The sequence below is a fragment of the Pristiophorus japonicus genome, chromosome 5 (genome assembly GCF_044704955.1).
Source record: "Pristiophorus japonicus isolate sPriJap1 chromosome 5, sPriJap1.hap1, whole genome shotgun sequence".
Lineage (NCBI taxonomy): Eukaryota > Metazoa > Chordata > Chondrichthyes > Pristiophoridae > Pristiophorus > Pristiophorus japonicus.
In genome coordinates this window covers 130513756-130538456 of record NC_091981.1, presented here as the reverse complement: position 1 = coordinate 130538456, position 24701 = coordinate 130513756, and the positions used below count along the sequence as shown (strand labels likewise).

The window sequence follows — 24701 nt, the reverse complement described above, 5'->3', positions numbered from 1 at the left end:
AGTATTTCACATATCTGTAATGAGTAAACATACTTGCTCGGAAGGCCTGTAAGAGGTGATACAAGCCAACAAATACAACATTGTATAAATATAAAGTCAACAAACTCTCAGATCGTTAGTCAAAAACAAAAGCAACCTCCATGCAAATTTTTAACACTGATATTATTTACAGCTGGATAAAAATACAGTTGTTTCTAAATGTTAATTGAAAGAGATCATTTTTGGTCCCTTTTCAGTTCTCGCATTGTGTTCTAATTGGCTTCAGCCTGGAACCAGTGGATGTGTTCAACATGTATTCTTTTCTGTAACACCACAATCACTCTACATTGCAACTTTTCCACTTACAATAGAACACTATAAAAGTTCATGTTTATGCTCTTGAATTTTGTAAGTAGCAAATCTTGAATATATCCTGAATAAGTTACCTTTTTGTGGGGTGAATATTCATCGATGGTGCTGAAACAAAAATAAATTTGTTATTTATAATCAGAATAAATGCAATTTCAATTAAATTATCCCTTTCTTATGCCCTTTCTTAGTTACGCTTGCATTATGCCTGGAGGGCAGGCAAATAACCTATGCCAAGCTTCTGCTCCTCTGAAATAATCCATTAAGAAGTTTGTGAGAGTGGCTGAGATTAACGAGTCTCTGATTTACCTCGATCCTGCCCTGTGCACAAGTGCCGATTATGTAATGTCTGGACTCATTGTTGACCCCAGGGATGATGGACCAGAATCAAGAGCTTGTTTCAATGGGTAATAGGTGTGAATTCACATTCCATCATCATTGTTGCTAACCATCTGCTTTTTGCTGGGGTTAGGGAGAAACAGACCCTGGAGGGAGGGTAAGAGAAACACAAACCTGGGGGAGGGGGAACACAGACGGGGAGAGGGGGGGAGGTGGGGAGGACACAGACCCTGGGGGAATTACAAACGGATTCTCCATGTTGGGAGCATGCTATTCCTGAGCAAAAGCAGAACTGGTGGAATGTGAAGAGATTTGGACAAAGGGGAAACATATTAGAGAGAAGAGAACACTGTCGGCACTTCCAGGAAATTCTCCAAAACAAAGGGAGCATGAAGCGGACCACAGAGAATAAATAAGGTTATGAAATAAAAGGTCAGAGATTATGGAACTATATGAATCATGGATAAAGTTAGACTAAAAGCTTTACAATCATTGCAAACTTAAGGCACATTATGGGCTCAATTTTGGCCCACCCATTTTTTCGGCGCAGTTACCGGAGATGCGCTGCTTTTCTCCGTTCAGAAGTGCGCTGAAAATACTCCTCCCCACTTTGGCTGCTGTCCGGTCTCTCCCCGGTCGTTGCGCAGCATGGCCAGTCCAGTCGGGGGCGGAGCCATTGTCCTGCGCTGAAAACAGTGCTGGGAATTCTGCACATGCGCATTGGAGTCGGGTCGCGATGTCAGCGCATGCGCAGTAGCGGCGAAATTTGGCAGTTGGCCATTATTTAAAGGAATCGTAGCTGCTTGTGTTTTGCTGTCCGGTGAGTTTGCTTCCTGCAGCCTGTGTGTGCTCCGATGTCGGCAGTTCCCACCCCTATCCCTGGCCGAGTGGTCTCCCGGTCGTCCTGCATCTATCCCAGGCCGAGTGGCTTCCCGCACCAGCTGGCCCGCTGACTTCCCGGGCCGAGTTTTCAGATGAAGGTAGGACTTACTTCTATCTTTTATTTGTTATTGAATGTTTATTACTTTTTGTGTTTTGTTTAGTGCTTTTTAAGTCTTAGTGCTTTAGGTGCAGGTCCTCTCCACTTCCTTCTATTTTTTATTTGTTATTGAATGCTTATTATTTTTTGTGTTTTGTTTAGTGCTTTTTAAGTCTTGGTGCTTTATGTGCAGGTCCTCTCCGCTTCCCTTCCCGCCCCTATCCCAGGCCGAATGGCCTCCGATGTACCTACCTGCGCTGATTTTTTAACTCTCCGCAAGGGTTTTCTGAAGTGGCCACATACGCTGGCCTAAGTAGATATTCAGTAACTATTAGCTAGCCAAAGTGGCCTAAATGGCCAAAACTGGCGTAGGTGGCTGGTAATGCCCCCTTTTGAGAAAAACTAAACCAAATTTTAAAAAAATAGGCGCAAATTGAATGTGCAAAATGTGGATTTTTAAGATACACCAGAAAAATCAAGTTACTCCAAAAAAAAAACGGAGCAACACCTGGCCAAAATTGAGCCCTAGAGTGTAAGTGGCAGCAAAACCAGGGGAGGGGAGAGGCATTCAAGCAGAGCCCCTGACCTCTGTGCACTGGACTCTGCTATTAATCTTTCTTCCTTCCATCATTCCACATTAGGACCTGCTGTAAGTCACAGACCTCAATTCTACAGCTGAATGGAAGCATGTCTGACTTTGCAGGTTCACAAAAATGTCATTCTCTAATACTCTAATGACTGAAGGCCTCTGCTCTGAACTATATTGGGACATCATTGATACTTCCTGGGAGAAAATTACAGGCTGGAATCTAATCGTGGCATCATTCTCAATTATTCACTTTTTGTGCAGACAATCAGCTTTTTCAGGCCCCTGTTTGCTCTTGTTGCTGGAACTCAGCTGTTTTCCAGCTGAAAATAGTTGGCATGTATGCATGAGATGCATCTGTGCCTGAAAATCTGACTTTGTTAACCACCATTTAAATGAGTTAAAAGCACATTAAAAGCACAATCAGAGGCAATCCAAGGGGCAGCTGCGAATCACCAAAGCCTCATGCCAAGGACCCAACAATACCACAACTCCTGATATATTCGCTTCTGACACTGTTGGTCTCTGCACTTAAGGAAGGATATACTTGCATTGGAGGCTATTCAGAGAAGTTTCACTAGGTTGATCCCTGAGATGAGGGGGTTGACTTATGAAGATAGGTTGAGTAGGTTGGGCCTATACTCATTGGAGTTCAGAAGAATGAGAGGTGATCTTATTGAAACATATAAGATAATGAGGGGGCTTGACAAGGTGGATGCAGAGAGAATATTTCCACTCATAGGGGAAACTAAAACTAGAGGGCATAGTCTCAGAATAAGAGGATAAAGGGCTATGGGGAGCAGGCAGGGAAGTGGAGCTGAGTCCATGATCAGATCAGCCATGATCTTATTAAATGGCGGAGCAGGCTCGAGGGGTGAAGTGGCCTACTCCTGCTCCTAGTTCTTATGTTCTTATGTTTACATAATGCCAAAGCTGAGCTGAACATGTGCAACGGTTTGTAATGCGGGCTGGGAGTTGTAGTCTGCTCTGCTATGTTTTATGCTTACTATCATGGGTTGTGGGGCTACAATCCCCAGGAATGCTTTGCTGTTATCATTATCAAAGAGGACAGAAGGTAGTTTTTAGAAAATTTAAATGGGTAGGGTTCATAGTAATTGTTAGAAGGGCCAGATTTTGCTGTAGCAGGGCATCTAATGGCATCTACTATTAGTTAGACTTTCCCTTGAACCCTTCAACTCAAAAGAACTTGTTGAAAGTGCGAACTCATATCGGTGCATCGAGGAAAACAGGGCAGCCAACAGGGTATCTTCTTAACCAATCAGGTCGAAGGATTGGGAAACAAACAGTGTAAGGACTGAGAAGGAGGGTGAATTAAATGGGGTGAATTCAATGTCAAATCAAGTACAGTAAGAGAAATAAAGAGAGGGAAAGAAAGATTGGATTAAGAGAGAAAAAAGAAACAAAGGAAAAGTAAGAAGAAAAAATGACATTTTTTAAATCTTCTAACCTGAAGGAATGAGACTGCACATGTGTAATAGTTAATTTTCAGTGCCAGCAAGGTGGATTGGCAGTCATTAACATTTATCACATAGCTAAAAGGGTATTTGTGTTACTACTAGCCCTAACAGCACTGTGGGAGTACCTGCACCACACGGACTGCAGCGATTCAAGAAGGTGGCTAACCACCACCTTCTCAAGGGCAATTAGGAATGGGCAATAAATGCTGGCCTTGCCAGCAACGCCCACATCCCATGAATGAATATAAAAAAAAATCTATGGTGAGTTTAGTTCGTATCTACTTTGCAAATACAGCAACTTCACGCCATTAAATGCTTGTCAATGGTGAGGCAGCCACCAACATACCATTTTTGCGATGCTAATGATGGAGCAATGCAACTTAGACAGCAACTTTTGGATATTCACATTTAACCATGCATCTGCCCCTTTTCTGAACTTGCTGAACCAATTACACATAAATAACGTGAGCGCCATTAGTCTTACTTTGACAGTGTTGTTTTGACAGCAAAACCTGGCCCAAAATGTTGTTTTCTATCTAACTGGTGATTGGGTGGGTTGGGCCAAACACTAACAATATGTTGACAGTGTACAAAGAACTGGAAATTATCGTGAGGGTGTCATTATCTCCCTTTTGATTTTGAAGCGCTGGATTTTTTCATACACTGAAGCATAGTCCTGCAGCTTTAGGCCTGAGGAAAACAAATCAGAATAGGGGAGTAAATAAAACATTGTAAAAGCTTGTAAGCTTTGAATTCAACTTTCAGGCATCAAAGTTACGTGAACCAGATAATGTTTCAAAGTGCAGGAGCTCATTACAGTCTTAAGGATGATGGGTTGGAAGCCATGAATAATGAATCCTTGTTCTTCATGAGAGCACTTTTACTGTATCAGGTTACTCACTAAACTAGGAGCCATCTGACTGAGCATTACTAAATGACACACTGATGAAATAGCAGAGCAGCCTGTCCTTAGCTCTGAAACTGACAACATATACACCCAAGTACCAGCAGTACAGGATTGAAATAAGCATGCGGTTCAGAGACTGATTCTCACATTTTAGCTAAAGATGAATTTTCTGCTTCTTCTGTTCATGAACTAAATCTTAAAACTAAATGCAAAGCTCCCTCAATTGCTCAGAATGTCAAGTGTAACTGCTCAGTGTAAAAGTGAGCCATGAAGACCAAGGAGGTCTCAAGTTCAATGCCCGATCCATCTTGAGTTAGATGGTCTCAGCCAGTGCTGCTACAATTGTTTACAAAGTTCCTGGGCTAGTGAGGGGAAAGAAAATCAGCTTGGTTATAGATCCCCACAGTTCCAATGCCCCGCTGACATGCAGGCCTGGACTTTTTTGGAGAAACCCATCCAACTTCAGATGATACAGAGGTACTAGGAAAAGGAAAGAACTCGAGCGGGGAAGTTGGGTAACAATTCCGTGACTGCCTCACCATAATTGAATGATGGCAGGAAGACAGGTACCTGGCTGACTTCCCTCATCATCACTGTTGCCATCACTCTCCCCAATGTTAGGCTGACAATACGTCCCCGTTTTCCAGGGAAAGTCCCCGGATGAGGTACCATGTCCCTGGGCAAACAATGCCCCCAGAAGAGACCTCAGTTCATAAAAGTTGTCCCCGAAGTAAATCCCTGGGCAGAGTGTACCTCACCTGACCTGAGCTGTCAGTTTGTGGCTCTGAGGCTCTCCCCTCCCCGCCTCTCTAATCATTGATCTCCCACACCCCAGGATCAGACACTTGGCCGGTTTCGCCGCCCTCCCCTTGCCTCCTTTCCTCAACTGGCGAGTTGTCTCTGTGCCAAATAGGCCCTCGCAGCTGGGCGGCTGCGTGATAATGAGGCCTGGCCATGCAGAGGGTCCACCGGCTGCCCAATTAGCACAGCAGGCACAATGGGCCGCAGCAAGTCCTCGTGGTTGGTTTCTGATTCTTGTCTTGACTCCTAGAGCTTGAGTGTTAGAAATAAACTGACAGATGACTGCGCTGACCTAATCCATTATCAACCACAGCTCATCCTTTCAACAACCAAATCTAGAACTGCCGATAAACTTCCTACCCGAGTCTGCAAATCTATTGGGGTTTTCCATTGCCATTACAATAAAAAGGCTCATGAACAGAAGCAAATAGAGCAACATCAAGCGAAAAGGTTACTATGGATAGCATTGGTCATTTGTGTAATATTTATGATCGGAGAACTTATTGGTGAGTATATTAATCCTAGACACTGTGTGAGGGGTGCTCAGGGTCAGGTGTGACCTCAGTCATTGGGAGAGGGTCAGGTGTGACCTCAGTCACTGGGGGGGGGGGGAGGCGGTCAGGTGCCTGAATGCACTTCAATAGCGTGACGTCACATCTGCGGTAATTATATGCACATCTGTTTTGTAGTGTATATGTGCAACTGTTAAAATGTAGGTTGCTAAAAAATGTTGCCTCGTGATGCTGTGCAGCCTACATATTCTGTCAAGGTTACTGTTGTGTATCTGTAAAGCATGCACTCCCATGTTCCGCCACCAGGGAGCGCATCCCAGCATCCCTTGGGAGCACTGTATATAAGCCAGCCCCTAAGGCCTGTTCCTCACTCTGGAGTGTCTTAATAAAGACTGAGGTCACTGTTGCTTTAACCTCCCTGTGTGCAGTCTCATCTGTGTTAGGAACACAATAGTTACTTTGGTTACTGTTAAGGCGACATCATCCGAAAACACAGCGTCAGTTTCCACATGTAGGCTGATGACACCCAGCTCTATCTCACTACCACCTCTCTCGACCCCGTCATGGTCTCCAAATTGTCAGACTGCTTGTCTAACATCCAGTTCTGGATGAGCAGAAATTTTCTCCAATTAAATATTGGGAAGACCGAAGCCATTGTTTTTGGTCCCCGCCACAAACTCCATCTCTCTCCCTGTACTCGCCGACCTGCATTGGCTCCCGGTTAAGCAACACCTCAATTTCAAAATTCTCATCCTTGTTTTCAAATCCCTTCATGGCCTCGCCTCCACCCCCATCTCTGTAATTTCCCCCACCCCCACAACCCCCACCCCCACAATCCCCCAACCCCACAACTCCCCACCTCCACAACCCCCCACCCCCCCACCCCCACAACCCCCCACCCCCACAACCCCCCACCCCCGAGATGTCTGCACTCCTCTAATTCTGCCCTCTTGACCATCCCTGATTATAATCGCTCAACCATTGGTGGCCGTGCCTTCTGTTGCCTAGGCCCCAAGCTCTGGAATTCCCTGCCTAAACCTCTCCGCCTCTCTTTCCTCCTTCAAGACACTCCTTAAAACCTACCTCTTTGACCAAGCTTTTGGTCACCTGCCCTGATTTCTCCTTATGTGGCTCGATGTTTAACTTTTTATCTCATAATACTCCTTTGAAACGCCTTGGGATATTTCACTACAGTTGTTGTTATAGAGTGCCTCATGCACCATGCTCCTCCCCTTGCTTTGTTGCCACAATGAATAACAGTGTAGCCACGTCCTGTCAATTCCACAAACATTCAGAGCAGTAAATAGAACAGCTCCAGCCAGGGAAAGTCATCCCCATTGTACTTACTGTCTGCGAGGTGTCCGAAACAGGCTCTGGAATTCTTTCAAGTCTTTCTCCAAACTGGGATACTCAAAAAGATCATCGAGCACGCACCTATAAAGACTCTGTAACACAAAAATTAAGAACAACGTATTGGTTTGTGAAGACTTTGAAATAAAAAAAATAAATTTATTTTTAAAGTACTGTACCTTAAAAACCAATTTAGCATTTTCATCTTCTCGTAACAAAGTCCTGTAAAGATATATCCATTGTGACACGATGCGTAACACTTTTCGCTTTCGGTAGAAGCTGTTATCGGAGTTTCCTTGCTTTTCTGTATATATCTCAGAACAATAGGTAGCATTCAGTCAAGGAAAACAATTTTGTGATTAAGAAAAATTCATATCTTTAACGTAATGCAAATTGTGTCTGCTTGTGTACTTATCGAAGTCACATTTGTTTTATTTGATGGCTCAAGTGGTTGGGAGAAGTCTATACAGGCCAGCAATCGGCCTGTATTCATGGACAATTAGTGGCCACAAAAATGGTGGTCAGCGACATCACCTTACAGAGCTGCTCCACTGCTTTTGCCTCCAGTATTGCTGGGAAAAAGCAGCAATCAATATTTAATTGAGTATTCTGAACAGCAACTATACAATTTGCAGTATTTCTGCGATGTTGAGTTAGCTATAATGCAAGCTAGCATTGATGCTGTGGCTCCCAAACACTGCCCACCAATGCAATTATCAGCCTGTACTTCAAGACTAGCAGGAGTTGTTTTAATTTTTCAAATTCTCAATGAAAATCTTCAGTGTGAAACTCCAGTATATATCATGTTTGAAACTTTTTTCCACCCTGTGATTTATGCTCATCAATCACTACTCACAGTTTTCTGATTCCTAAAGAAGTACAGTTATCACTTTAATATTCCTCTAAACTGCCGTGATTATGTCTACTGCATATTAAAATGTAATCACATCATTCCTATTCACCAATTTTTATTGGTTAAATGGTTCTTCCAATTGCATTTCTGGATGAAGCACAGTGAATATCAGTGGACATTCAAACCAAAATACTGGCATGACTGGAAGATTCACAGTTACCTTCTCAAGGATGAGTAATAAATTTTGGATTTGTTAGCGATGCCCGTATCCCAAGAATGAATTTTTTAAAACACAGAGCTGTTATAGCTGTAATGCATGAGGAGAAAAAATCAACAAAATTGTGTCAGTGCCCTTTAAAATATTCATTAGTTCAAAAGACTTGATGATCTTTCCTTGTACTGCAAGTCTCCAAAGGCGAAGGGTCCTAAATCAGTCATTCCATTTTACTTTAAACCGACTGCAGAAATCACAGCCAGTTACACCACAAGTAATAACAAAGTTTGCTATTAAATCAAGTCATCCTCTTATCTTATCTTCACAAGTGCTCTGTTGCAGTAATGACCTTGCCTGTAGGAAGTACTGATGATTTAATAACTGCACAGGCAGTTCATGCACTTTTATTACAGGAATATCTGAGTCTCAAGGAACCGACCCATTTGCTGCCACTAATTAATTTTGTTGACTTTCCTTGGGTTAAACTTTCCACTTCTATTGCTACCATCCATATCTGGGCGTTATTTCCGGCAGTAGTGGATATCCCACTTTTAAGAACCGCCAGAATACCGCCTATTTTCAAAACCACTAGTTTTGGCTTTTTTGGGAGGCGGTAGCTGTCTTTTTCGTCATGCAAGGCCGGCGTCCCTAACAACGGCCGCTCTGCACTTCACTTTTCCCGCCATTCAGGGGGTCAGGGGTCACCTGCACATGCGCAGAAGAGGAAGGGAGGGGGTTGGAGAGGGAGGGACAGACAGAGAGAGCAAGTGGAGAGTGGCTGAGCAGATTATTTGAAGTTTTAAACCTTATTACCAACTTAAAATACATTTGCAATGGATATTGAGGAGGGATTGATGAGTGACGTGGCTGAGGTGGGAGGGAGGAAGTGGGCCAAGCATTTTTTGGATGAGGCCAAAACTGCCTTGGTCCACAAGGTAGAGACGTGGTGGAGCCAATTGACCTGGGGTGGGCCCAGGGTTTACCAACGTATATGGACGGAGATTGCCGAGGTGGTGTTGTCGGCTGCCCATGACTATCGAGAGCTGAGCCAGCACTGGAACGACCTTGTTGCGTCTGCGGTAGTAAGTAATAAATTTAAATAACTTTCATAACTTTAATAACTGTAATCATGCACTGACTCATTACTTAAAATATAAATCTGCCAGATAGTAAATAAGCTTGGTAAGCTGGGAAAGCTTGGTGTCACGCATTACTTCCAATCCACGATCTTATTATATTGCTTTTCTGAACTTGGATGTGTTCATCATGCATCAATTGCATCCTAATGGTTTTAGCATATAACTTATAACATTAATGGGCCATTGATGAAAAACGTTGGCGAGGGCTAATTGTGGATGTCTATCTGTGTGTTTCGTACTAGTACCTGGGCAATTAGCTTATACCATGCTCTTGTCATCTTTGCAGAAGAAGATATCTTCCAATTGCACCGAGTGTCGACGCACTGGAGGAGGGCAGGCAGAGCTGGTTGAATTAACTGATCTCGAGGAGCGGGGTGCAGTCCTCGTTGGGGCACATAATCACTCGGCCACCCGTGGTGGTGCAGGTAAGTCATATATAACCCCCGGGTAATTTAATGTAATTTAATGCTGTTTGAGTATAATATATGAATGATGTAATTTAATGTAATGAATGCTGGGATCATGAAATCTTTATAATGCCATGCAGTTTCTGTACATTCTGTTCATGTTAATTAACTGTAACGTCTCTCATTGATATCTAATGCAGTAGTGTTGCTACGCCTACATATGCCTGCGTTACCCTTGCCCTCCCCATCTCTTCTGCTAACCTCTCATATTATGTTTTCCAGCTGCCCAGGCACGTCGGTGACCTGAGGATCCCTCTGGAACGTCGCCCGTATGCTGCAAGTGGTACTCACCTCCAGAGGGGAGACCACAGAGGAGGAGGATCATTTGGATGAGCCTCAAGCCAGCTCATCAACACAACATCTGGAGGAGGGGGACTTAAGTGTCCAATCTGCCTGCGGCCACCTCGTCCTCAACCGAATCAAACATTGCAGCAAGATTCGGTTTCGAGGAAGTAGCGGGACCAAGTGGCTTGCAGCAGGGCACACCGAGTGGTCCAGCACCGACACCAAATCTGTGGAGGTTGATTCAGCGAGGCAGGCATGCTCAAAGACAGGCAGACGTTGACCTGGACATGGCAGCACTGTCTAGGGCAAGGGTCGACATTGGTAGAGAGCTCCTCCAGGCGATAGGTGGCTTTCAGCTCGTCATTTGGAGGACATGGCGCAGTTGATTGCAGCGATGCGGTGAACCGCTTATTCTGTCGATGCCATGCGGCAAATGATGGACTTGGCATATGGCACTGTACCCCAAGGTGCTGTACCACCTATGCCGGCAGGTACTGAGAGTCAGGAGGAAGCAATTGCTTCTGACTCTGAAGACAGGTCTTCTGATACTGATTCTTATCCGGATCCCAAGAAATGACACTGCCACTGTCACCACCCCTCCCCCCTCCACCGCCCCCTGCCTGCAGTAGTGCTCGAGGTGCCCTGCTACAAGATGTCTTGGACTAAATGCGGGTAGGACCAGAGGCAGGGGCAACGAGAGGGGGAAAGGGTGTATAAAGGTCAGGGAGGTAGGGCAGAGGGAATGGTGGTCGTGGGTAAAAATTTTGTCCGGGGGGGGGTGGGGGATGGCGGGGGGGGAGGGGGTAGGTGTTATCATTATTTTAATTGTTGTTCAAAAATTGTTGACTGTTGGGGGGCGGGGCGGGGCGGGGGGGGGGGTTTATGAGTGTTTCTAGTTTGTTTAAATGATTTCAATATTTGTCTTTGTTAATTGGTGGTTTATTTAAAAATATGTTGCTTTTTTCCTTTAACAATTATTTAATTATAAATTTATAAAAAAGGTTTTTGCAATTTTGTTAAATTATGAAAATGTTATTATACTTACAATTCTTGTGCAGTGTCTCACTCGCTTTTACAAACTGAAGGTTAACAATCAATACAAGGGTTGCAAACAATGGCCAGGCAAGGATGAAACATAACGTAACTGTCACCGTTCCAGCAAAGCATTCATTTATGAGCTGCTGACGCAACAGTTTTGCAGTTGTGTAACTACCACAGGGCTTCTCCTGTGGTGTGGGGAGGGTGGGGTGGGGTGGTGGACTAGGTTAATCGCCAGGCTGATTGTCCTCCTCGAGGTCCTCGTCCCCCTCTTCCTGCTCCTCCTCTTCCGCCTCCCCTCTCTCTGAGCGTGGTACTGTAGACTGCCTCCAGAGTGGTCCAGGCATCAGAAGCGCTGCTTCAGCACTCCGATTGTCTTTTCGACGATATTGCGTGTGGCTATATGGCTTTGATTGTAGTAATGCTCGGCATCTGTCTGGGGCTTACGGAGTGGGGATCAAGAGCCAGGTGGCGGAGCTGTATCCTTTGTCACCCAGCATTGACCTTGTGGCTGACTCTTTAAAAAGGTCGGAGACAGTGCTTTCACGCAAGATGTGTGCATCATGAATGCTCTCTGGAAAATTGACATTTACTGTCATGATTATTTGCTTGTGGTCGACAACGAGCTGCACAGTCAGGGAGTGGAATCCCTTTCGGTTATGGTACACCTCTGACTCTTCTAAAGGCACTCGCATGGTGATGTGTGTACAGTCTATTGTGCCCTGGACCTTGGGCAAGTTTGTTCTTCTCGAGAAACCCAAAACCCTCTCACTCTGTGCCTCCCTGGTCATAGGGAAATTTATAAAGTCCATCCTGTGTGCATGAAGGGCTTCAGTCACCTGTCGAATGCAGCAATGTGTGGCATGCTGAGCAATGCAGCAAATGTCGCCAGCTAAGTTCTGAAAGGAGCCTGATGCATAGAAGGAAAGTGCCGCAGTAACCTTAACCTCAACGGGCAATGCAGTCCTGACGGTGCTGGTAGGCTGCAGGTCTCCCTTAAGCAGTTGGCATATCTCATCGATGACCTCTTTTCAGAAGCGCAGCCTTCTAATGCACGTTGTATCGGACAAGTACAGCAGGCGGTGAAGAAGGCAAATGGTATGTTGGCCTTCATAGCTAGGGGATTTGAGTATAGGAGCAGGGAGGTCTTACTGCGATTGTACGGGGCCTTAGTGAGGCCTCACCTGGAATATTGTGTTCAGTTTTGGTCTCCTAATCTGAGAAAGGGCGTTCTTGCTATTGAGGGAGTGTAGCGAAGGTTCACCAGACTGATTCCAGGGATGGCTGGACTGTCATATGAGGAGAGACTGGATCAACTGGGCCTTTATTCACTGGAGTTTAGAAGGATGAGAGGGGATCTCATAGAAACGTATAAGATTCTGATGGGACTGGACAGGTTAGATGCGGGAAGAATGTTCCCGATGTTGGGGAAGTCCAGAACCAGGGGACATAGTCTTAGGGTAATGGATAGGCCATTTAGGACTGAGATGAGGAGAAACTTCTTCACTCAGAGTTGTTAACCTGTGGAATTCCCTGTCGCAGAGAGTTGTTGATGCCAGTTCATTGGATATATTCAAGAGTGAGTTATATATGGTCCTTACGGCTAAGGGGTTCAAGAGGTATGGAGAGAAAGCAGGAAAGGGGTACTGAGGGAATGATCAGCCATGATCTTATTGAATGGCGGTGCGGGCTACTCCTGAACCTATTTTCTATATTTCTATGTTTCTATGTAAGTGCAGGTATGATCGCTCCCTGTAAATGCGTTGGGTGTAAGGCCTCCTCCTCCTCAGCAGTCTGCCACCTCTTTGGGCACATAATGCTCTTCAATGAACCTTCTTCCATCTCTATTCTGCAGCATGTGAGTAGTCAGCAATATTGGCTGAGAAATTACAGGCCCCATTCCTTTAAATGTCCTAAACTGTCTTCAAAATTCTTCAATTGTCCTTAAACAACCACAAATGTATTCGAAATTGACCACAATGTGCTCAGATAATGTTCAAGATTTTCAAACAGCCTTAAAATCACTTACAAATTACTTTAATGCTCCCATCAACTTGAAGCAGCCTTTTCATTAAGTTCATCTGATTTAAAACATGGCATCCATACCTGGGTTAAGGTCAGGGGTGAGTGCAGCTTTTTCTGAGCATTTGTTTGGGCAGGCAGTAATTTGGGCGGTATTTGGGCGAATTGCCGAATTTAGCGCACGGTGGTAATTTGGGCGGTAATTGGGCAGTAATTTGTATTATAAACACTGGTTTGGGAGGCACACGAGCAATGACGTCAGACTTTAATTTTTAAAAATGGGCAGGCGGTTTTGCTTACCACCGGTGGTAATTGACTGCCGAATTTACCGCCGATGGTATATGGGTGATAAATGGGCGGTAGTTTCCATTTAAACACTGTTTTGGGTGGTAAAGTGCTTCTCAGTGGTAGATGGGTGGAATGATGCTGAAAGTCTAGCCCCTTGTCTTTTCAGAGGACGTTAACTTGTAAAATGCAGTTATAAGATGAATGGATAGCAGTTTTGCAAATAGTAGCTCAGGAATGTAAGTTTGCTCTCTGGCATTTCAGGTCGCTAGTGTGTTGGCTTATCTCATTCATTAAATGGGGTTTTGCAGTACTGAGTTAAAAATGTTAAATTATGCAATTAGACATCAGCTGGGTTTGTCTTTTTTAATGCTTTGGCCATTGCTTTTCCTCCTTTTAAAGGTTCTGAATCTTAATGGGTTAAAGATCCATTGGTAGCAGCCACCCTTCATATGAGCAATTAGACAGTGAGCGATAAGAGTCTTCAACCATCAAGAGGCATCCTAGCAAAGCCCGACCCTGTTCTCATGCATACCATCATCATCATCATCATCATCATAGGCAGTCCCTCGAAATGAGCATGACTTGCTTCCACGCCAAAAAAAGGATGAGTTCACTGTTTCAATGAAGGACCTAATATTCCAGGTCCTGAACTACATCCTGAAGGGTGAAAGATGCCTGTGCGTGGATTTTTTTAACGTGTGGTGGCCGTTGCACACCAGCCACCACATGGGCTTGACATAGCTAGGTCTTGGTCCAGTGGCAAGGGTTATCCAAGACGACTGGAAACCTGCTCTGCTGCACAGACCCAGTGCGCCCACACATCGCAGTGTGGGCTGGCCCATGCTGCCCCTGGCCCCCGATTACATCCCTCCACAGTCTCTCACCGCTCCTGCTGTATCTGTCCATGCTCCAACGACCGACCTGGGCCTTGATGATGTCACTCTTCGCTGCCGTCGCCCTCCTGCACCAGCTCGCCCTGTACTTTGTAGTGGCCTCCATGCTGCTCCCAGGCCGCTGCTCGCCACTCCTTTTATGGCCCCGACCTGCCACTGGTGTTTTCACGCAAGTCGGGGCCACCATGTTCTCGTGCTCACATTCGCTCTTTCCTGTAGGAGTCACACATATCCATTGGGAGCAGGAACCTTGGGTGATTTTTTTCCCTCCCTTTGGCCGAAGGGCATTTAGGTAACTGGTAACACCTTTGCTGCTGTGCTGACTGAGATGAGCTAACAAAGCACTGACCAGGAATCAAACCTGGGCCTCTCCAGGTCACAATACAGCTGTAGTTCAGTTCCACATTGGGTAATACATTTATCAATGGGATTGGAAGATCCTATGAATATTTATTATAGATATCAAAGTCTGGCATCCAGCAAGTCCATCACATTTCAGACTTCACACTTTGTATAAAATACCAACACATCAATTCTCCTAAAAAAAAATTATATAAAAGAGAAAGAAAGCCAGTCATCTCGTTTTTGTTTTTTCTGATCTTTTAATAACTCGGCCTCTTCCCGAAAACAGGGGCCAAGCAGCTGCCAAGTGTCAATCTACAGAAACTTCTAACAGTAATTAACCTGTAACTGACCTTAGTAATTCCCTATTTAGATTACTCTTTACAGGGAGTACCCGAGAAGTCGCCTTAAAGGGACAGGCTGAAGTGGCAGACAACATCAGCAGCAACAACTTATATTTACATAGTGCACTTAACATAGGAAAACATTCCAAAATTTCACAGGGGTACAACTGTATTCTAGATCCTAGACTAACCATGAGGAATGTCAGCTGTTACTGTTTAATTTTTTTTATCCTTCATTTCTCCTCACCCATGTGTGATGATCATTTATATCTAATGCTGTTCCTTTGGCTGAGAGAATAGACTGCCAGTAACATTAGCTGCTAATGTTGTGCCATCTGTTGGCCAGTTGGAAAGTACAAACCAGGGATGGTTTTCACTGTGATAGAAGTAAGCGAGAACGATTTGTGCCAGTGTACTGTAGAGGAAACATGATATTTTTCTAAGCATCTTGGATTGTCACCAGCCCAGTTAATCTTATTTAAAAGGAAGAAACCTCCCAGTCCCAATAACAAGTTGCACGATTATGAAAATCATAGCTGATGAGGTATCCTAATTGACATAGCTTGAGTTAGGCTCAAGAGAATGACTAGCCAAAATTATGAGGGGTTGCTGAAATTTTCTATCATTTTACTGTTATATCAATATGTTGAATAAAACATACACACACCAAGAATGTTCGACTATAACAGCAAATTAATATGCATTTTTATAATATATCTCAGGAGTAAGAAAAATAGATATCCGTGATGTTCGCAATTCCCTCTAAGTTTTGCTTTCTAGAAGCACCTTAGGATGTTTTAGTACATTAAAGGTACTATATAAATGAAAGTTGTTGCTGTTTGTAAACACATTGGCCGGGAAATTCTGCTCCATTGACATTATTTAGCCGGAAGTGTGGCAAAAACCATGGGCTCGAACTAAGTGCCGCACAAAGGACTGCTGAGAAACCTGACGGTACTTTGGGCGGGAGTTTCGTTGAAAAGTCCTGGAATGACCGCCCAGCGCCAAGAATACGACTTACACCCTGAATCTGGGCAGCAGTGGGCGGGAGCTCCCAATCTCGGCGGCAAATGCAATCTCCAGTAAAGTACCGCCGAGGATTGAGTCGGGCCTAGGGAGGGGGCAAACACATAAAAATAAAAATTTACACAAAAAACCCCACTGGAAAACCTTTTGGGGATCCCATCCACCTGAATTGCTGTAAAAATAAATAAAAGAAGTTTACTAATCTTTTTTTGCAGGTCTCCATACTTACTGCTGAGGTTAGACCTGCCTCCATGCGGCGGTCCTTCCCCCTGCTGCCGACGACTCCCGCATGGACCAAACTGGCAGCTCGGTGGGCGGGAGGACACTTACAGCAGTTGCGTGCTAGCGGACGTCAGTGGGCGGTTCCAGTGGTTTTCCCTCCCCTCCGGCGGGAGACCTCCACAAAACTGGCAGCGAGGGGAAACCGCCCAGAAAACTTGCCGGCAGTCGGCGGCAGCGGGTGGTGAGTCCACCAAGTTTTGGGCCCATGTTTATGTACATAAATGGGGTTTCTGCTGCACTTCCGGTGAAGTAACACCAATGGAGTAGCGAGCTGTTCTGAGGAATTTCCTGGCTATTATGCAGATGTAGGGTAAATTTTCTAATCCACAATCTTTTGTTGCAAACACTTCAGACTAAATATTCAGTATAGCTCGGTTTGAGGCGGTAACACCGCCTGGTCGCTAACTTTAGCACCGAACAATCTTTACCGCCTCCAACCGGATATTGATTTGTAGTGCACAAGAGGGGAGTGGAGCGCAAAGGAAAGTGTTCCACGCTCCTCTTAGGGTGCTAATCCCGATTCTTAGGACGCTATTGTGGGAGCATTGATGACGTTGTCGTGCTAGGAAACTGGCATCCTGGCATCCAAAGCGGAGGTCAGTTGGACCACCTGAAAAAAAGTGGAAGGGAGGAATGTTTACATTAGCAACAGTGTTAAACAGCTAAGAGTTAAATAAATATAAATAAAGTCCATTCTAAACACCCACCTGTCCATCCATTGAAATATCGCCCCGGGAGCTTCTTTGGGACACCTGCTTTCCTGTCTGGATTAGCGCCAGGCGCTACGGCAGGCAAAATCATTCAAGTTCGCGATTGCAGCGCTAAAGGGCCGTTGCAACTGTATAGGGTATTAGTGAGGCCGCACCTGGAGTACTGTGTGCAGTTTTGGTCACCTTACTTAAGGAAGGATATACTAGCTTTGGAGGGGGTACAGAGACGATTCACTCGGCTGATTCCGGAGATGAGAGGGTTACCTTATGATGATAGATTGAGCAGACTGGGTCTTTACTCGTTGGAGTTCAGAAGGATGAGGGGTGATCTTATAGAAACATTTAAAATAATGAAAGGGATAGACAAGATCGAGGCAGAGACTAGAACTAGGGGGCACAGCCTCAAAGTACGGGGGAGCCAATTTAAAACTGAGTTGAGAAGGAATTTCTTTTTTTAGAGGGTTGTGAATCTGTGGAATTCTCTGCTCAAGGAAGCAGTTGAGGCTAGCTCATTGAATGTATTCAAATCACAGATAGATAGATTTTTAACCAATAAGGGAATTAAGGGTTACGGGGAGCGGGCGGGTAAGTGGAGCTGAGTCCATGGCCAGATCAGCCATGATCTTGTTGAATGGCGGAGCAGGCTCGAGGGGCTAGATGGCCTACTCCTGTTCCTAATTCTTATGTATGTTCTTAGGTTATGTATGCACACTCATTGACGTCACCAAGCGGGTGGCGCTAGAGTGCACAGCGTTATGTATTAGTACTGTCGCTAAACCTCCACTGAAGGTCACGGGAGGCACTGACAGTGCGGCGCTTGGCTTAGCGGCCCATTACCACCGCTCTATGGTGCTAATGGGTGGCGCTACGCAACCCAATTTTAAGCCCTTAAACACTCACACCAAGTTCTTACCAATGTTATTTTAAAGCAGACATTAATCTATTTAAAATAATCAGGTGCCTTACACCTGCCCTAAACTAATACTGACACAAATTTGATGCCAGCACAAAGCATTTGTAACTTAAGATTGTCTGTCAGAACATTTACCCTATTTTACATATATTAAAACATAATTACATGATTCCCACTTTCACCGGTTGTATGTTTCATTTAAATAATGTCCAAATAAGTTTATTTTTCTACTATTGGGTTTGTTATAACCTTGAAAGCACTGTGCTGTCACAACAACTTCAAAGGTGAGATTGCAATGTGATAAAGCATTATATGAATGCAATTTTATTATTACTTATAGTCAGAACTTGTAATAAGGCAGACTTCAACTGACCCTGTGAAAGCATCTCAGCACGTACCATAGGTTTAGCATATCCTAGACATATGTCTGGCCCACAGTGTAGAAAGGCTGCCAGATTACTGCAAGATCAATAGGACTGTCAGATATTGCATCCACAATCCATTACATGTCTTTAAAATGGAAAATCTATGGGTGAAACAACAATTAAACAAAAACAATAATTGTGATAAATGTAGTTGCAATGTCTACACTTGAATTCTGGTAGAAGTAAATAATCATCAGATAGTTGGTTGCAATGAAATTTGTTAGAATACTGCCACTAACTCATGCTGTATGGGGCAGAATTCAAACCAAACAGATGGGTTGGAATGTCTTGTCTCTCTAATGGCTTTTAATAGTCATAAAATTAAGTATGTTTAGGGGACTATCAGTTCAGCATTCACTGTGCAGGAGTCCACAGCTCAAAACTGGCCTCAAGTCTGCATTAATTAGCCAATCTCAATTAAACCGACCATGAGAGAAAAATAGAAAGTTCTAGAAATAATGGGGTTAATGACATTGCCGGCAGGCTTTTAAAAAAAAATTGAAAAGGTGAAAATTGCTGGATGAGGGAAGTGACTTTAGCAACTACAGGCTGCGGCCACCTCCTCAATTTTCTTACCCATTTCCGCCATCCGCTTTCCACTTCATTCACCTCCATTTGGAAATTTTTTTGTGTGTATCTGTTGTGTATGCAATAACTGTTAGACGGAGTACTGTTTAACTCCAAGAGGTATGACCTTGGCTCTGCTTTATTAAGGCCCAAAGTGACTAATATACAAAATGGCTGGCCTTTTATACTTGGACTGCACATACGTGCGTGCAGCCCAACAGCCTCCAACAGTAACGCCATCTAGTGGCTAGTGATCTCAAAAGTACATACATGACAGTATCTTTCTCGTGCCTGTTCACTGCGCTGTCTAATCATTTTAATGCCAATTTGTTCTTTGCAGCCTTCCTATTACTTTATTGAACTGATCTTTGGATATTATACCAGTCTTAATAGCTTTTCAAAAGCCGGTTTGCTGGCCATTTAGCAACAACAACTTGCATTTATATAGTGCCTTTAACATGGTAAAATGTCCTAAGGTGATCCACAGGAGCGTTATCAAACAAAATTTGACACCGAGCCGCATATAAAGATATTAGGACAGGTGCCTAAAAGCTTGGTCAAAGAGACAGGTTTTAAGGGGCATCTTAAAGGAGGACAGAGAGTTAGAGAGACGCCGAGGTATGTGGAGGGAATTCCAGAGTTTAGGGCTTAGGCAGCCGAAAACACAATGGTGGGGCCAACAAAATCAGGGATGTGCAGGTGGTCAGTATTGGAAGAATGCAGAGATGTCAGAGGGTTGTAGGGTTGCAGGAGGTTATAAAGATAGGGAGGGGCGAGGCCATGGAGGGATTTGAAAACAACGATGAGAATTTAAAAATCAGTGCCAGACTGGAAGCGAGCACAAGGACTGATGTGTGAATGGGACGGTGCGAGTTAGGCTATGGGTAGCAGTACATACACATGCATACTCCTAGGGAGAGAGTACCTGCGGAAAGAGAACGGAGGACAGTAGGTATATGCATGTGTGTATGTACTAGTCCCATGCAGCGGAGCCTATTCTCCAGTCATCTTGGATCCCCTTACCACTGGACTAAGATCTTGCTCTGCCAAGCCCGTGTGGTAGCTGGTGTGCAACGGACACACCACGTTAAAAGAATTCATGCACAGGCATCTTCCACCCTTCAAAATGAAGTTCTGGACCCGGAACATCAGGACCCTCATGGACAACCCCATGGACAGCGACAGACTGCAAAGTCGCACTGCTATCGTTGCCCGGGAACTCAGACGTTTTGATGTAGATATTGCTGCCCTAAGCGAGAACAAGGTGGTGGATACATCTTCTTCTGGAAAGGTAAACCAGAAGAAGAATGCTGCCTCACTACCAACCTGATGACTCCCAGTGACACAGAGTGTCCACAGTGCCTGGTCTGCTTTCAAGGCCTCCATAACAAGCAACTGTGAAGAGACGCTCGGTCACTCGACCAGGAAACACCAAGACTGGTTCAACGAGAACGACCAGGAGATTCAGAAGCTAATAAGCCTCAAACGCAAGATATTCTTGAACTGGAAACAGCAACACAACTCAAGAAAGCAGCTCTACAGACGTTTGAAGGCTGAGGTCCAACAAAAACCTCACCACCTACAGAACAGATGGTGGGTAGAGAAAGCACAGGAGATCCAGCAACTAGCCGACAACCACAACGTGCAAGGATTCTTTAGCGCTGTCCAGATCACCTACGGTCCAAGCACCCAAGGCCTTTCCTCACTGCTGGCCAAGAATGGAGAGGTGCTCATCAAGGAAAGAGAGGCAGGCAGTGCCCGCTGGGAGGAGCAGGTCGAATATTTCCTTAACCGGCTCTCTGCCTTCGATGTAAATGACCTCGACTCCATCCTTTAGCATGCTACCTGTAAAGTCCTGTCCCCTCAGTACAGATTCGCACGAGGCATGTAGTGAAGTCAAGGTCACTCTGGACCTGCACCTTTATTTCACAGCTCTGGAATGTTGCACTTGCCTGAGACCTGTCCTTACATACCTGTCTCTTGCAAGTGCACTCCTGGTGGTGAGGTATGCTGGTGGTTACAGGTCATATCTTATTACAGTCATGTATAGCATGTTAGGATACAGTTATATATAATAATGTAAGATACATGACATCACCCTCCCCCAAGGTCTTATTGTCTTTATAGATTCAGTCTCTCAGGTGGTCTACGCTCTCGCGTGGAGCGTCTGAGTTGTGGTTCAGTTGTTTGCCTTGGTGTCTGTTTTTCTTTGGGTGTGGTTGCTGGTATTTCGCCTGGGCTGTCTGTTTTGATTGGTGTGATTGTTATTGATTCACCTGGGCTGTCTGTTGGGATTGCCCTTTCCTCAGGTTGTTCCCTCTGTCTGTACACCAGGTGTGGTGCGAGTGCCACATTGTAGTCTGCCTCTGGTTCCGCAGTGTTGTTGGTAAATCTGCTTTTGACTTGGTCTGCATGCCTCCGGCAGGTTTTGCCATTGTCCATTTGTACTACCAGTAGCCTGTTTCCTTCCTTGCCCGTTACTGTGCCTGCAAGCCATTTGGGACCCCTGCCATAGTTTAGTACCAAACACTTTGAGCCCTATCTCATTCCACCTCCCCCTCGAATTTCTGTCATGGTACTCAGTCAGCTTACGGCGCTTTGCCTCAACGATTTTGTGCATGCCTGGGAGGATCAATGAGAGCCTTGTTTTTAAAGTCCTTTTAACAGTTGCGCGGGGGGATCCCAGTCAATGAGTGCGGACGAGATCTGTATGCCAGCAGCAGTCGTGACAGGCGACCCTGCAGCGTGGGACCTTGGATTTTAAGCATGCCTTTTTTAATGATTTGCACTGCTCTCTCCGCCTGGCCGTTGGAGGCCAGCTTGAATGGTGCCGTCTTGACGTGATTTATGCCGTGGTCAATTATAAAGTCTTGGAATTCTGCGCTGGTAAAGCACGGACCATTGTCACTGATGAATATGTCAGGGATTCTGTGCATTGCAAACATGGTTGCGAGGCTCTCCACAGTGGTGGAGGTTGTGCTCGAGTTTAAAATGGTGCATTTGATCCACTTTAAAAATGCATCTACAACTACGAGGAACATTTTGCCCATGAATGGGCCCGCATTGTCGACATGCACCCGCGACCACGGTTTTGTAGGCCAGGGGCTCAGTGGAGCCTCCCTGGGGGCATTGCTGAGTTGGGCACAAATGGTGCACCTTCGGACGCAGAGCTCCAAGTCCGCATCAATACCAGGCCACCAGACATGGAATCTGGCTTTGGCCTTCATGAGAATGATCCCCGGGTGCTCGCGGTGGAGCTCCCGGACAAATGCCTCTCTGTCTTGCAGAGGCATGACTACTCGGCTGCCCCACATCAAGCAGTCTGCTTGTAGTGATAGCTCATGCATGCGCCTGTGAAAGGGTTTTAATTCCTCGGGGCAGGCATCACGAGCCTCTGCCCAGTCACCGGTTAGGACACATCTTTTTACTAAGGATAACGTGGGGTCGCTGGCCGTCCAGGCTCTGATTCGGCGAGCCGTCATGGGCGAACCTGTGGACTCAAAGGCATTGATTGTCATGACTATCTCACAGTCCTGTTCATCAGATCCTTCCGTAGTCGCCAGGGGTAGCCTGCTGAGCATGTCGGCACAGTTGTCTGTGCCTGGTCTGTGCCTTATTGTGTAGTCGTAGGACGCCAGCATGAGTGCCCACCGTTGAATTCGCGCCGAGGCATTGGCGTTTATTGCCTTGCTCTTGGATAGGAGGGACGTGAGGGGCTTGTGGTCGGTTTCTAACGCGAACTTGGCCCCGAAAAGGCATTGGTGCATCTTATTGACACCGTACACGCACGCAAGCGACTCCTTCTCTACCATTCCGTACCCGCGCTCCGCCCGCGAAAGTGACCTGGAGGCATAAGCTATGGGTTGTAATTTGCCCGCACTATTGACATGTTGCAAAACGCACCCGACCCCATACGCTGACGCATCGCATGTGAGAACTAGCTTTTTACCTGGGTCAAAGAAAGTCAAAACACTGTTGGAACACAGAAGGTTGCGTGCCTTATTGAAGGCGCGATCCTTGGCGTCCCCCTAAAACCAATCGCACTCCTTCCTGAGTAGCACGTGGAGAGGCTCCAGCAGCGTCCTTAAGTTCTGCATAAAGTTCCCAAAGTAATTAAGTAGCCCGAGAAAGGCACGCAGTTCTGAGACATTCCGGGGCCTGGGTGCCAGGCGAATTGCTTCTGTTTTGGACTTTGTTGGGCGGATTCCATCAGCGGCAATCCTTCTGCCCAAAAATTCAACCTCGGGTGCGAGAAACAGGCACTTGGATTTCTTGACTCGTAGGCCTACCCGATCCAACTGCTTTAGTACTTCCTCCAAATTACGGAGATGGGAGTTGGTGTCCCAGCCCGTGATAAGTATGTCGTCTTGAAATACAACCGTCCCCGGGATGGACTTGAGCAGACTCTCCATGTTGCGCTGGAATATAGCAGCTGCCGACCTGATGCTGAATTGGCATCGTTTGTACACGAAAAGGCCTCGATGTGTGTTGATGGTGGTGAGTAGCTTGGATTCCTTGGTTAATTCTTGCGTCATATACGCAGATGTAAGGTCTAATTTTGAGAAAAGTTTACCTCCAGCCTATGTGGCAAATATGTCCTCTGCTCTGGGCAGCGGGTACTGGTCCTGTCGGGAGACTCTGTTTATGGTAGATTTGTAGTCCCTGCAGATTCGTACGGATCCATCAGGCTTCATGACTGGGACGATGGGACTTGCCCAGTCGCTAAATTCCACAGCTGATATAATGCCTTCCCGCAGAAGCCTCTTTAGTTCGTGTTCAATCTTTTCACTCATCACATAGGGTACAGCTCTGGCCTTGTGATGGACCGGTCTAGCATCCTGTGTGATGTAGATTTTGACTTTGGCCCCTTTGACAATGCCCACACCTGGATGAAAGAGATGTTCAAATCGCTTTATAACTGTTGAGCAGGAGGTCCATTCCTCTAATGACATGGCATGGACATCATCCCATTTCCAGTTTAGTTTTGCCAGCCAGCTTCTCCCCAGCAGTGCTGGGGGGTCTCTGGGGACAATCCACAGGGGAAGTCGGTTCACTGTCCCTTTGTGTGTGACAGGGTCCCAAGTGGCTTCCTGACACTGTTTTGGCCAAAGAAGGGAGTAGAGTGTTTGTGGTCAAACTCTCAAATGGACTCACCTGCAGGAAACTAAACTCAGATTTACGGACTATCCAGAACAACTCCACCTTTTTCGACCCTCCATCACACACAAGTGGCAACTGACCCAACGGTTGACCACGAAGCAGAATCCATCACCCGCAGCAGTCCAGCAGGACTCACCACCGCCAGCAGTCCAGCAAGGCCACCTGCGCAGCAGCCCAGCGAGGGCCCAACAAACGACTCACCAAAACCAGCATTTGCACCGAGACGATCAACCAGGGAAAGGAAGGCCCCAGATCGACTCATATTGTAAATAGTTACACTATTGACTTTGGGGGCGGGGGGGAAGTGTTATGTATGTAAACCTGTAAATACCATGTCTAACCACTTATCCCTTGGAGTCCCAAGGGATCCCACAATCCCTTGGGAGCACCTGTATATAAGGAGGCCTCACAGGCTGGAAAAGCACTCTGAGAT

General features: G+C 45.6%; 1 protein-coding gene across 1 annotated transcript in view; it reads right to left on the bottom strand.

Moving 5' to 3' along the window:
* rapgef5a (Rap guanine nucleotide exchange factor (GEF) 5a) overlaps positions 1-24701 on the bottom strand; it is a 101846-nt gene that overhangs the window by 53779 nt on the left and 23366 nt on the right. Inside the window, exons 3-5 of the mRNA XM_070879957.1 lie at positions 7480-7627; positions 7298-7395; positions 426-456 (exon numbers count right to left, since the gene is read on the bottom strand). Of these exons, the coding sequence (XP_070736058.1) occupies positions 426-456; positions 7298-7395; positions 7480-7627 (277 nt within the window). The remainder of the gene's footprint in view (positions 1-425; positions 457-7297; positions 7396-7479; positions 7628-24701) is intronic.